The sequence below is a fragment of the Schistocerca piceifrons genome, chromosome 3 (assembly GCF_021461385.2).
Source record: "Schistocerca piceifrons isolate TAMUIC-IGC-003096 chromosome 3, iqSchPice1.1, whole genome shotgun sequence".
Taxonomy (NCBI): domain Eukaryota; kingdom Metazoa; phylum Arthropoda; class Insecta; order Orthoptera; family Acrididae; genus Schistocerca; species Schistocerca piceifrons.
The window spans coordinates 458,365,399-458,380,169 of NC_060140.1; the positions used below are offsets into that span (position 1 = coordinate 458,365,399).

The 14,771-nt window shown below is 38.1% G+C and overlaps 1 protein-coding gene across 1 annotated transcript in view; it reads left to right on the forward strand.

The window, feature by feature from the left end:
- The first annotated feature begins 1,530 nt into the window (after window positions 1-1,530).
- The window catches only part of LOC124788742 (para-nitrobenzyl esterase-like), a 61,814-nt gene continuing 48,573 nt past the window's right edge, over window positions 1,531-14,771 (forward strand). The window contains 1 exon segment of the mRNA XM_047256024.1: window positions 1,531-1,701. Within this exon segment, the coding sequence (XP_047111980.1) occupies window positions 1,531-1,701 (171 nt within the window).

A 14,771-nucleotide genomic window follows, 5' to 3' on the forward strand; every position in this document is an offset into this window, starting at 1 on the left:
GTAAGGCCAATGATAGGGCAAATATTTCGTCTAGACCGAAAAACGAACGAAACAATAACGTATCTGAACAGTCTGATAAATCAGAGTCAGGGGTATATAATTGTGGCACACATGAGGACATGGTATGGCAATATTACCAAGAATATGTGATCACCAAGCCAGATACAGGAAACTGCATCGCAATAAATAACGACGTAGGCGAAAATGTGAATTTGCAACCTTCAGTGGCAGATAACAAAGATGAAAACGAATTGTTGAATCAAGGTGTGAGTACAAACACACCTAATGCATAATATAACGAATCCCCAGAATCTAAACGTGAGGTACTATCACATTTAAAAAATAGTTGTCATGGTTTAAAGTCCAAATGAAATACGATCACGTGTATGTGTGATGAGGAGATAAAGGCAAAAGAGAGAGCAAGCTGTCAAAATGACGTTTTAAATCTAGATTGGCTAAGTTAGAAGCTGATCTAAAAGCAGCAAGAATACAGTTGCATAATTTGCAAAAGGGAAATACTTCTCCCCAAACTTTCGAACAAACACAAATACATCGATTCAACTACGAAGTAATTGAGGATGTATGAATGGAAGAAGTCAAAGACAAGAGTACTTCGAAGATAAGTCCGATACTGCGAGTAACAGTAAAGGGTATTGGTGTTGACGCAATTATAGATAGTGGAACCGAGTTAACAACAATATCAGAGCAGTTATTTAATAGTGACAGTAATGACCATGACGTATACGAAAAGAATGAAGATCCTGAAGTGATAAAAGTCAAACATAAATGGAAAGAAAAGAAATTGGTTGACATTCTGCAGCACTATTTGCTGAAGAATGGCGTGCTGATCTACAGTCACATTGTAAACTAATTTTACACTAATTATAAGGCATGTAGCCATGAGAATATAAATCAATAGATCATGGATAATATAGAACAAAGACAGATTTGTTACAGGTTGCAGCAGAAATCAAGATGCAGACAGGACAAGTTTCAAAAACAAGTAATCATTCAAAAGTTAGGTCTCATAATGCTAATCAATTAAATTGGTAAACTAGGTCAGAAAAGATTAATAAAAGGAAACTAATAACATGACAAACTAACAAACTAATCCACATACCATCAATTCATACTCATACATGAAGTGAAGGAACCGTAAAACCAAAATAATGCAAAGACATATAAATGATAAATTTATGTAAAGTAACTAAGAAAACCTTATTTAAAATCCAACATTTAAATATTTATTGTGTTATTCATGTACATGTTCATTTATGCAAATATTTATCTAAAAGTCTATATAATTACTTGATGTAAGCTCATATTGTTGCATTATCTATGTAATTAAGTGATGTAAACTGTATTGTAAAATTCATGTAAAGAAAATTGTAAGTAGTGGTCAAGAGGTGAAGATGATGCAGAGCCACGTCATTACTAATGTCTGGGTAAGGAAGGAGCAGCCAAGCTGATGTTAAAAACGCAAAGTCACGGGAAGCTACAGATCTGAGTTAGAGTAAACGATTGCGCAACATGGCGTCAGCAACAAACCAACTACCGAAGGAAAGAATTCACTGCCTCACGCCTTACATGAAGGTGGATAACGAAGCAGGTGGATGTTCAAGAATGTGCCTCACCCCATTTGCCGAAAGGGTCAGGGAAAGACAGCAATTAGGACACCTGGGATGCACACATGTAAGGAAGGTAAGCAGACGTCATTAGCAACAACAATAGCGACAGGAAACAAGCTAAGCTTCACATTATCATCACGACCACCTGGGAAAAACAAACACCGAGTATTTCTCTTAATTACCTAATGGACAAGTCTATATCTGATGGCCGATTTATCACTTCTGTGATCTATTCAAACTTCATATCTCATAACAGACATAACTGGCAATCCTTTCAAGTAATTTACTGAACAACAAATCCTATCTCTATGCCCAAGAAGCGCAAGTTCCAAAGAAGAAGATATGAAGATACACCAAGAAACGAAGAGGAGAGAGGTTACCAAGATGAGGGCAGAAGACAGAATAGAAGATTCTTATTTTCCCAATCCTTACCTTGAAACCAGTATATGTCGCAAATCAACTACAAGTAACATTCAGCAAACCTTAACAATTAATATATTAAAAAATAAAGGTGATCAAACCTTCTAGCAGAGCCCATATTTGGACTTCATACATCATCCTGCAACTATTGTTGAGGAGATACATTCAACACTCTCGATGGCAACTACACGAAAAAGGAACGAGGACACCTAACTCATTACCTCATGACAGTGCCTTGAACGAATTGACCATGTAATAGCACTCGTAATCAACAACTCAGAACTGTAGATGTCAAATGATCTTCAGCAACAGCAGAGTCTACAACTGACTATAATATCAGTGACCACTAATCAACAGTAGCACTTTCGAATAAAGAAAGTTTGATCTCTGCATCACATGTGGTAGAAGGCACAATAGACCTCTAAATTCTTCTGTGGAGTTTATCAAATGTCAAAATTTTCATTCAACAGCTAAAATTTCTGTAAAAATGTATCAACAGTACAAAAAATGCCATGTCTATTTCAAATGTCACAATGTTATTTTCTACACACACAACCATCAAACTGATGCCCAAAACATGATTATGAACTTCCAAATTAAGTGGCCCAATGTTATTTCTACGTCTAAACAAATCTGGCTAAAAAATAACATCCCAAAAAGGCAGTTGACATTCTTAGCAATGCCTAAAGAAAGCAATGTAGCAAAACGCGCCTAATCAAGCAGAAAGTACACGTTGGGTAAAATACTAAGCTAAGCAGACAAACAAACAAAGAAATAGGAACTAAATCATTAGTGAAGGACGTAATTAATTACATGCACAATAAAGCCCCAAATAAAACATTACAGCATTTAAATTGTTTTATGAAGCTTGTCAGGTGTCGCAATGGTATCTTCACATAAAAAATAGGGAAAGGGTGTTAGTATTTCAATCATAGGGTACGTTATTGCTGGTTCAAAAAATGGCTCTGAGCACTATGGGACTTAACTTCTGAGGTCATCAGCCCCTAGAACTCAGAACTACTTAAACCTAACTAACCTAAGGACATCACACGCATCCATGTCCGAGGAAGGATTCGAACCTGCGACCGTAGCGGTAGCTCGGTTCCAGACTGTAGCGCCTAGAACCGCTCGGCCACTCCGGCCGGCCTATTGCTGGATCATAGGACGAATCATCACCTGTAGTGTTTACAGGTTTTTAGATAATGTTTCGCCTTAGCAAGCACCATTTTATAAGGTATGAAGATAATGCACCATATTCTACGCTACTAAACGTAACCGATGCTATTAACGGTCTAATACTGATTTTTATTTGCATTTGATATAGGCCTACTAGATATTATGTCCAAAACAAACTTTACAGTAATGTTACAATATTTAACAATTGGAACCGTGGTGCCAGGGCCCTCTAAAACTGTATTCCAAATAATCAGCTAGTACACTAATCACCCAGGACATTATGATCACCGACCTGCTATTGATTTAAATACCGTCCAGGAATAGCAGCGTCCCCTGGCGTGGAATGACTGCTAATCAGACATATGACGGCGCATGTAATATCAGTGAGCGTGCTGTCCATGTCTAGAATGGGGAATGCGCGTGATCTGAGTTTGACTAAGGGCAGATTGTGATGGCCTTGAGTTTCGGCACGAGCATTTCGGAAACTTCACGACTTGTCTGGCGTTCGAGGAATGTTGTGGTGAGTGTCTTCAACACGCGGTGAAACGAAGGTGAAACCACGTCAAGATGTCGTGGTATTCGGCGACCACTCCTCATTACAGACGTCGAATGTCGTAGACTGAGCAAACCTGTAAAACAGAACAGGCGGGTAACTGTGGTGGAACTAACATCAGACTTTAATGCTAGGCGGAGTACTGCTAACGACAGACATCTGCAGCCGACGACCCATCCATGTACCAATGTTGACACCACCAGATCGGCCACTACGACTGAAATGGAGACATGACCATCGGTACTCGACGTTTGCGCAGTGGCAGAACGTTGCATGATCAGATGAATCCCGCTACGTTCTTCATCATGCCGATGAGAGGGCGCGAATCCGTCGTCTTCTATGGGACAGTTCCTTGACACCTCTGCTAAGGGACGTCGATTAGCTGATGGAGGCTCCATTACGCTCTGGGGGCATTCACAATGGCATCCATGGGTCCAGTGGAGCACTTTCAAGGCACCATAACGGCAAAGCAGTATCGTACACCAGTTGCAGACCACATACGCTGCTTCATGACGATCATATTTCCCAATGGCAGTGGCATTTTTCAACTAGATAATGCGTCATATAATAAGGCCAGGAGTGTGATGGGTTGTATCGAGGAACATGGTGGCGATTTCCGGGGTCCATTTGATGTGCTGAACTCCACGTTGCCAGATCTGATCCTGATCTAACACATCTGGAATGTGATTGAACGTGGCGTCAGTGATCTCAGTGATCATAACCTACCTCCCAGGAATTTGCGGCAATTAGATGACTTGTGTGTGCAGATATGGTGCTAACTCCCTCCAGCGACCTACCAAGGCCTCATTGGTTACATGCCACGACACATCGCCACTTTTATCCTTGCCAGAGGTGGTCATATCAGCTATTAGGTAGGTAGTCATAATGTTCTGCCTGATCAGTGTAAATTACACCAAAAATCTTATGAAAATACATGACGCAAAAAGCACACACTCACATCTCACTTAGCCACAAGAAAACACCTTTTTAGGAAGAAAGAAAGAAGGTGTTTTGACAATAACTTTATCGTTCTGAATCACATACACTGCATGTTTTCGCAACGTGTGGGTATAATTTTGCAATACTCCAAACATCAAATGCAAACACACATGAACAAAGATGGTAGTGGTAGCGCAAGACGGAGATGAAATACAATCAAACAGAATGGTGGAACAAGATAGAGGAACGTCTCAAAAATACAATCTTTACCACTGTAATAAAATTATTTATCATAATAAGTAAAGATATTAACTGCACACACACACACACACACACACACACACACACACACACACACACACACACACAAATACATAAACAGGTTGCTTGCCATAATATGCTGGTATAACTACAAATCTCTAATTATGAATGAAATTTCAATCTTTACAAAAAAAATAAAAGTGTATTATTTCTTAATATATGTAAGATTTCAAGCACAAAACAGAAGCTACTACTGTGAGAACTTAATAGTTCTGTAAGGTTAAAAAACAGTACACATTGGTTGTGTATTGGAACTGCTAATAAAGCTTACAGATGAAGCAGTACTTGTTGACTACAGAAGTTCGACTATTATACCACAAGTTGCAAATCCTTAAAATTAAATATTGCCACATGTGAACTGTGTATGCTACTTATTAATTACACATGAGTCACTTATCAGCACCACTAAAATAAATTAAATTCAACATTTGTATCTTACTTATCTTACTTTAAAGCATATATTAAATTCAGCAAAATACGTAAAAATTTGTTCTACAGAATTGCAAAACATACATGAGCACTACAACTGATCTAACTGAGAGCTTAGAATTCACTTGTTGACAAGAATTACCTAATTAAACAATGATACTCCCATGTATAAATTCATAAAAAACTCGTCTCTAAAACCGATACCAATGTCAGCCAAACATTATAGTGACCCTTTGTTAGGGTATTAACATAAGTAGATACAGTTAGCTAGTTAGTTAGTCTCTTGTTCCATATATGACATAACAATGATGTGGAGTACATCAACAGTACAACATAGGACACTTATACACAACTAAAAAAATTTTTTTTAATGTATTTGTACGGCTAATTCTGGCCATTTACAAGTGTTTTCTTTAAAAAAAAGAGTAATTATCTGTTCTCAGTCATTTCAGGATGGTATAGGAGGAGTTCTTAAAGAGAAACATATTTTATCTACTTTTGAAAATACTTTTGCTGTATGTGAAACATTTTATTTCACCAACTTCTGTGAGTAAGTAGATTCATTAAAGGCTAATGCAAATCATTTTTCTTTCTAGTTTTGTGCTTATAAATATCGCTATTACTTTCAAGCATTGACTGATTACTGATAACAAATTTCATACGTGAATAAATTTACTGTAAAGTTCTCATTAATATTTCTAGCTGCTTAAAAAGATGTCTGCAAGGTTTGAAAAAATAAATGAAGAAACTCCAATGAAAAAAGCAGTGGGAGAATTGATGGAAATAAACCAAAAAGAAATAAATGCTGTGGTAGATATTTATCTCCTGCAGATGTGTGAACTCCACACATAGAGGAATTACCTCAGAATATTATTCCACAAGACATCAATGTAGAAAATTTGCAAAATTCATTAACTTACTGACTTCTGCATCTTCAAAGTTTCCAGTTGTCCTTATGACAAAAGTAACTAAAGCTACATGTTTTCTCAAGTGTGCTACATTGCTTTTCCAGTTTAAGACTTCATCTGTATTCGTATCTACATACAATTTTCTACCCATTTTCTTATTTCTCAATGATGTACTAGGTTAATGGGATGTGTATTTTTGTACAGTACATAAATTGATGAACCATATTTTTTTATTTTCAAACTTTAAAGGCACTACATTTGTGCAAAACCATTCAGTTACTTCATTTACTGTTATTATTTACTCCCTTGTTTGGTTTTGCAACAATGTTTGTATCATCTTCAGACAGGATTAATTCCACCTCCTGATTTAAATAAAATGGCAGATCATTAACATAAAGCAAGAATAGTAGCAAGCCCTGTTTGTATTACTCATACTGTCTATGGTAACTTTCTCATCCTGTCACTTAAATAAGAACTAAACCAGACACCTGCTGAACCTCACACATGATATAAACTTCAGGGGTACGTAATGGGCTTGGGACTAGAAAATCGATTGTTCTGAAACACTATTCTCTTAATCTACAGTATTTGATCAATATTGTGTGTAAATTTTTTCTTGATAGCAGCATTAGAAAAAATTCTTGGCTTTGGCATCAAAAATTGCAATAGGAGTATTGTACACATGCATGAGTGATCTTGATATGGATGTCACTAGATTCAGGCTTACTGATTTAGAGATTCTCTGCCAAGCTATAAAGCTTTGATGTTCATGTGTTAGCTGCAAAAATACGGACTGCATGACTGCTGCCGGTGAAAGAAGATTGGGGTAGCTAGTTATCATAATTTGTAACTCCTGTGGCTACAAATTTTCATTCACCTTCTCCAAAAAAACTGCCAGTGGTACCTATTAAAGCAATTTTAGTATTGCATATGCTCTGAGATGCCTTGGACAGGGTAGGGAAGGAGGTAATTTATTGTGTGGTTTCCTGAACATGGCTCTAACTTGTACGAGGTTTGAAAAAATAAATGAAGAAACTCCAATGAAAAAAGCAGTGGGAGAATTGATGGAAATAAACCAAAAAGAAATAAATGCTGTGGTAGATATTTATCTCCTGCAGATGTTACTGACCCGTTTGTTACAGTAGATGGGGCCTGGATGAAAAGGAATACACATCTCCACATGGGGTCGCATCTTAATTGGCATTGACTCAGGTAAAGTCTTAGATGTAGAAATTACGTTTAAATAATCCCATCAATGTGCATCAAGAAAAATGTCTGACAATGAGAAACTGTGGCAAGGAAAGCATGCAGTAACATGTTCTAAAATTTATAGTGGTTCAGGCAGGAGCGGGGAGGCCTCTGTAGTTGTGAGGATTTTCTCCAGCTCTCAGTATCAGTATGGTGTTAGAAATACTAAATATTTTGGTGATGAGGACTTTTCTTTCTACAAAACTATGACAGATAAAAAACGAACAACCCTACAGTAGAAAAATTGAAGTGTGTTGGCCATGTCCAAAATAGGCTTGGTGGTAGTCTCCGCCACTTGCTGAAGGAAATGAAAGGTCAGGTGCTTGAGGCGGCAAAATCATTAGGAGCGAAAGGGAGCCTTACTCTGAAAGAAATTGGTTCTCTTCATTATTTTGTGTGTGTGTGAAATCTTATCGGACTTAAGTGCTAAGGTCATCAGTCCCTAAGCTTACACACTATTTAACCGAAATTATCCTAAGGAAAAACACACACACACTCCCGCCTGAGGGAGGACTCGAACCTCCGCTGGGACCAGCCGCAATGTCTATGACTGCAGCGAGTTAGACAGCTCGGCTAATCCCGCACAGCTTTCATTTTTTATGGGAGAGCTATCAGCAAACAAATAAACAACTTAGATGCATTGAGACCTACTGTGTGGGCATTTTTTTCCCAGAAACTATCCACTGACCCAACACCAATGCATAATCTGTGTCCAAAAGACAATTGGTTTAAGCAGAACAGAAGAAATGGGATGTATTCATGTAAACACTTATTACTGGAACCCGTCATAAATGCAATTAAGCCTGCATTCAGGTTTCTTACAAGCTCTGATTTCTCTGATTTACTGAGAAATTGTTTTCATGGGAAGGCACAGGAAGCAAATGAAAGCCTCATTAATTTAATTTGGAATAAATGGTCAAAAAGGACATTCTGTGGACTTGAAGTTCTGAAAATAGGTGTCGATAATGCTGTTTTACTTACAACCATCTTAGAACACTACAATAACATTTTAAAATCCATTGCATGATTCGAATTTGAGTTATGGCTTTTTGTAAAACGCAATAAAAAATTAAGAATACACATTTCTGGCAAAATATTAATCCTGCTATTTTTATTATATGTCTTCAATAAGTCACAGAAGATCACAATTGATGATATCTTATCATTTAAAGATTTTACTAAGTACACAGTAAATGCATAAATACCTGGATCAGTACAACGGCAGTTTTGAAATCCAAACAGTGATGTATTCTGTTACTAGACAGTTGTGTAACAATCCTGTAGTATATTAAAGTGTTAAATTATTAGAAACTGGTGTGAGAAGTGACACTGGGTGGTACTTATTGTCATCTGCAGTGTCACCCTTTTTATAGACTGGCTAAAGAATGGCATACTCCAATCTTGCTGGAAAAACACTCTGCATTAATGAGCCACTAGGTAAGTGACTAACAATATTACATATTACAGGCCCACATCTTTTTAATGTCTTATTGGAGATATTATCCATCCTCTATAAACTTTTACTTTTGTAGAGTCATGACGAGCTTCTATATTTCATATGAGGGCATGGGATTTTTATTTCATTAAATGTTCTCTGCATCTTCAGTATATTGTTTCACTTTTTCTTCTGAACTGTTTGCACCAATTTTCTCACATATTTTTAAAAAGTAATTGCTAAAAATATCTGCTACAAAAGAACTGTCTTCTACAACGTTCCAGTTCTATTTAATAAAAATAGTATCATCTTCTATGACTCCTTTCCTTGTCTCCCTTTTAGCAACATTGCATACTAATTTTATTTTATTATCTGATTTGTCAGTTTCAGACAAGATTAATTTTTTACAACTTTCCCCAATATATCAGAGTATTGTTTATAATAAAAAGGATTCTGGCTATTTTATACAAGTCCTTTTTCCATTTTGAAGTGGCTCTGATACCTGTAGTGATCCGTAGCTTCCTCAATGGCACATCATTATTAAATTTAATTATCTTTTTAAGAAAACTGTTATCAAAAGTGGATACAAACTCATGAACAAATAAGCTGAATCTAGAGTTGGATTTAGGCTCATTGTAAGCTTCATCCCATGTCCACATTTAAAGCTTTCCTTAAAATCTTCTTTAATTTTGTGACTTATCGGTCTCACTGCTTTCTTACAGTTTTCCCAACTGCATATGGAACTCAGTTATATAATGTTACTAACTTTTAATCGTGTGATCTGACAATCTGTTTACCACTAGATAGGCTTGTGGCTCTTTAACATTCCTTTGTCAAATGAATTATTTCGAAGGGCACTACTGCACTGAGCAACTGTGGTATAAGTGATATCAACTTATAAGCACCTCTAAATTATTGTTCCTGTCAGAGTTCTTCCAGAAATTTACATTAAAATCGCCACAAATCAACAACTCTTCCTACTGCACAAATGGGAGTACAATGATTCATCAGACGTTTTCATGAAAATTTTCCAAATACCCAGTGGTGACCTGTACACTGTTGATCTATCCTAGCCAACTACTGGACAAAACATAAGAACGCTCATTTCTGTCGTGGAAGGACTGTGGACACAAACACAGATGATCTCAGATAAATTATATATTATTTATTCAACAATAAATTATCAGCAAATAACAGTCTGAATAATTTACAAAATTCCTAAATGACAGCACTCAATGAACAGCATAACCTCCAAATAACCAGCCCCTATGGTCTTGCTAACTGCTACTTTCAAAGAATTCATTAAGACATATCTGTTACATGCAAAATCTAAAACACACATATATTAAAAAATTACAAAATGTCACTGGCAAATAATCATTGACATAATTAAAAGGAAATCTGCTTGACACTTATGAAGCCAGTCTTGGAGTGAAAACAAAATCAAATTAGTTGAATTTAGGAAACAGTAATAAAACTTAATATTCAATAGAAGGTTATGTCCAGGAATGTCAAACAAAAATTTCGCTTTATCTTGTAGAATTTTAATGCTTGCAACTTATATGTAGCCAATTTCGGTTCAATACAATCAGTTGAAGGGAACCAGAAGGCATTATAAGCTACCTGCAATCTTTCTTAACATGCTTCAAGCACCATAAACGTTAAAATTCAAGACGAACTACAGAAAGTTTAGCAGTAGTAAAATAAGTGGATCAACACAATAAGAACGTTTAAAAAGATAATGTTTGAACAAACACATGAACATAATCAATTTAAAAAGATTATGTTTGAACAAACTCATAATCAATTTTAAAGAGTTTAATCTCCATTCTTAAGACTAACAAAAGCCTAGGACCAGTCATATTCAGGATCATATACACACCTGGACATTCAGAGCACAAATGAACCCTTTCTTCTAATGCCAGTGAAAAACAATTTTCATGCAAATGTGACGCTCACCGTGCACTGAAGGGTTCTTTTGTACTCCTGGTCATCGGCATATTGACTGCTCTGGGCACTAGACCAGGGAAGACTGCTTCTTAACAAACCTGTGGAGAGTATGAATCATTAGGAATCACAGTATTAGTTGTCTGTTATCTGTAGACGGTAAATGCTTGCTTACTACCCTGCTTCTTAATGTTCAGATCGCGAAATTGTAAACTACTGTCAGTTTCGAGGTCCACGGCCAACTCCGAAATGCTACAGGCATCGTTGACGTTTTTAGTAATTCATCAATATCTTCATCTGAAATGGCAACAGGCAACAAAGTATTACTTACATAAAGTTTACAACGAACCATTTTACCCTTAACGGCTTGGTCAGACAGATCGTCACTCAAGAAAGAAATTTACTCTGAATGCACAACTGAAAGGCAACGAAATGAGATTTCTTAACAACTCTGTAGAATTATTTTAGGTCAGAAATATGGTTATAACTTTTTAATACTTCTATGACGGAACAGCTAGAAGTTGTCGATTGTAGTTTAAGGAAATGAGAAAAAGCAGGTCATTAATAAAACAGAAATACGGTGATGTCAATAATTGGATTTACACAGTAATGCAGAGGACTTGTCAGTTCCCGATAAGCTCCAGACCTCTGCAGAAACGTCAACGTGACACTCTTGGAGCCCACAGCAGAGCATTAGGTTTTGGCCTGATGCAGTGTACGGTGTGAGACAAAACGGCCACTGACAGATGTGGACGATTTTAACGTAAGACGAGGACCCACAGTACATTGTTCTTTTATTTAATGTCCCCCCCCCCCTTAATATTCTGATGAAGCAACATGATAATATTGTTTCTTCTATCATTATAACATGAACAAGGAATCACTGACAATGTAATTTCCTTTAACGTTGTTTGTCTGAATTCTGCATTTTTCCTGCAGGTTGTGTCTCGCCTAACCATTATAAATACAGGAATTTGCCTTTGTGTGCTGGTGTACCCCTCCCCTCCTTTATCTTTTCTGCTGACAGATCTGCTAACTAGTCCTTATCCCTACCATTCAAGTGAATGCCACAAGCACAGTGTATCCCCATCTTCCTATAACCACAACTACAAGAACACCAGATTTATCATTCATCTGAAGCATCACACTCAGCCCCATGTTTACGTGCTTTATAGCAGAGGTAGCCCAGGGGCGGTCCTGGGCCACAGAATCTCCACAAAACCCATCCTCGTGTGCTCAATAGCTTCTTCTATTACGTCCATATCACGCCCAGTACTGTATTTTTTGTTTTTAGCCAGGCTGTTCCCAGCGTCCCCTACTATGTACACCTGATAATCATTGTTAAAATGCTTACATATTTGTCCTACGTTTGCTGCTAACCTGGCTAAGACTAGCACTTGGTTTCACAAAACTTGTGACCAGATGTGCTGCATCCAGTTTTTCCTGCAGCTCCTGGTTTCATCCTCTCATGAGCGCTACCCATCAGCAGAAATCTTGTTTTCATGTTCTGTATTTCACCCCACTTATCAGTAAATTTCTTGAAATTGTTGTGTTGCACACTACCTTTCTCTAAATCTGTATAAGGCTCTTCCTTCTCTAATTCCGGCAGCAACCAATATATATTGCACCATTGAATTTCGAATTTGCTAACAAAACTTTCCCTTGGTTGTCCTTTTCCTTGTTGCCTTTTCCCAGTAGCCCTTCTCTTTTGCCCCTCCTCCTTTTTTTAAAAAAAAATCTCATTTTTTTCGTTTTCGTTTGTTGTATCTGCTCGGGGCAGACGTCACAAGACACCTGTTTCTGCTCGTCGTTGACCCATCAACTCAGTTTTTTTTTATTACAGAGGGCAGCTAACCCTCTGACCGAACACACTGAGTAACCGTGCCGGCTCCCCCTTCAGCTGTCGTAATTCAGTTCTCATGGTTTCAAACTCTGCCTGAATGGTACAAAACTTCACCTCCTATTCTTTAATTTTCCAGTCTTTTTGACAGAACCTGCAATTCCATGGAAAAGCTCCATCGCTCACAGAATTCTCTTCACCACTGAAGTCCCCCTAATGTAACCACAACCTAGAATTTTCGCGAAACACTCTGTGTTTAACTAATCTGCTACATCAACATGGCTGATAGATTTTAATGGTATGTAATATGAAATAAATGAAAACGAAAATTATGTTACTCTTTTTGAAAGATTCGTGCACGCCTAAAATTACGACAGTAGGCGCAACAAGAAAAATAAACTTTTTATAACATTTTACCTTATTTCATATGAAACATTTACATGGTAATGTAATTAATTACATCCTTCCTCTAGCTGGTAGTGACTCAGACTCCTTATTACTTTGTACCTTTGTCTGCTTAGCATAGTATTTTAGCCAACAAGTATTTTCTGCTTGGTCAGGTTCGCTCTGCTACATTGCTTATTTTAGGTCTAGCTAAAAATGTGAACTCCCTATTTAGCACGTCATTTCCGAGCCAGATGTTCTTACACATAAAATATTGCATTGGCACTCTTACTTTGAGAGTTCAAAATTATCTTTTAGGCCATATTTGACGAATTTGTGTGTGTGTGTGTGTGTGTGTGTGTGTGTGTGTGCGTACGCGCGCGCAATGGCGCTTGGAAAATGAAATTGACACTTGACGTAAACATTCCATTTTTTGTATTGCTGGCGATATTTTACGCACTGAATTCACACTGTGACATTTGACAAGAGCCATAGAACGATTTAGATGTCAGAATAATTAATTTGAGTGTTCATTAGACCTTACGCCACATATGGTACAGTAATTGCGTATTGCACATTCACTAGTTCTGCTTAACCTGTATGCTCATTGCACAGATATTGTATGTGTGTGTGTGTGTGTGTGTGTGTGTGTGTGTGTTTGCTGATGTACTTTAGATGTGGAAATACTGCAAGTTGCACGCTTTACACAATTTTTAGGATAAACATTCATGAAGATGACACAAAAATTCGTTATTCATATACACTCCTGGAAATTGAAATAAGAACACCGTGAATTCATTGTCGCAGGAAGGGGAAACTTTATTGACACATTCCTGGAGTCAGATACATCACATGATCACACTGACAGAACCACAGGCACATAGACACAGGCAACAGAGCATGCACAATGTCGGCACTAGTACAGTGTATATCCACCTTTCGCAGCAATGCAGGCTGCTATTCTCCCATGGAGACGATCGTAGAGATGCTGGATATAGTCCTGTGGAACGGCTTTCCATGCCATTTCCACCTGGCGCCTCAGTTGAACCAGCGTTCGTGCTGGACGTGCAGACCGCGTGAGACGACGCTTCATCCAGTCCCAAACATGCTCAATGGGGGACAGATCCGGGATACATGCGGACGTGCATTGTCCTGTTGGAACAGCAAGTTCCCTTGCCGGTCTAGGAATGGTAGAACGATGGGTTCGATGACGGTTTGGATGTACCGTGCACTATTCAGTGTCCCCTCGACGATCACCAGTGGTGTACGGCCAGTGTAGGAGATCGCTCCCCACACCATGATGCCGGGTGTTGGCCCTGTGTGCCTCGGTCGTATGCAGTCCTGATTGTGGCGCTCACCTGCACGGCGCCAAACACGCATACGACCACCATTGGCACCAAGGCAGAAGCGACTCTCATCGCTGAAGACGACACGTCTCCATTCGTCCCTCCATTCACGCCTGTCGCGACACCACTGGAGGCGGGCTGCACGATGTTGGGGCGTGAGCGGAAGACGGCCTAACGGTGTGCGGGACCGTAGCCCA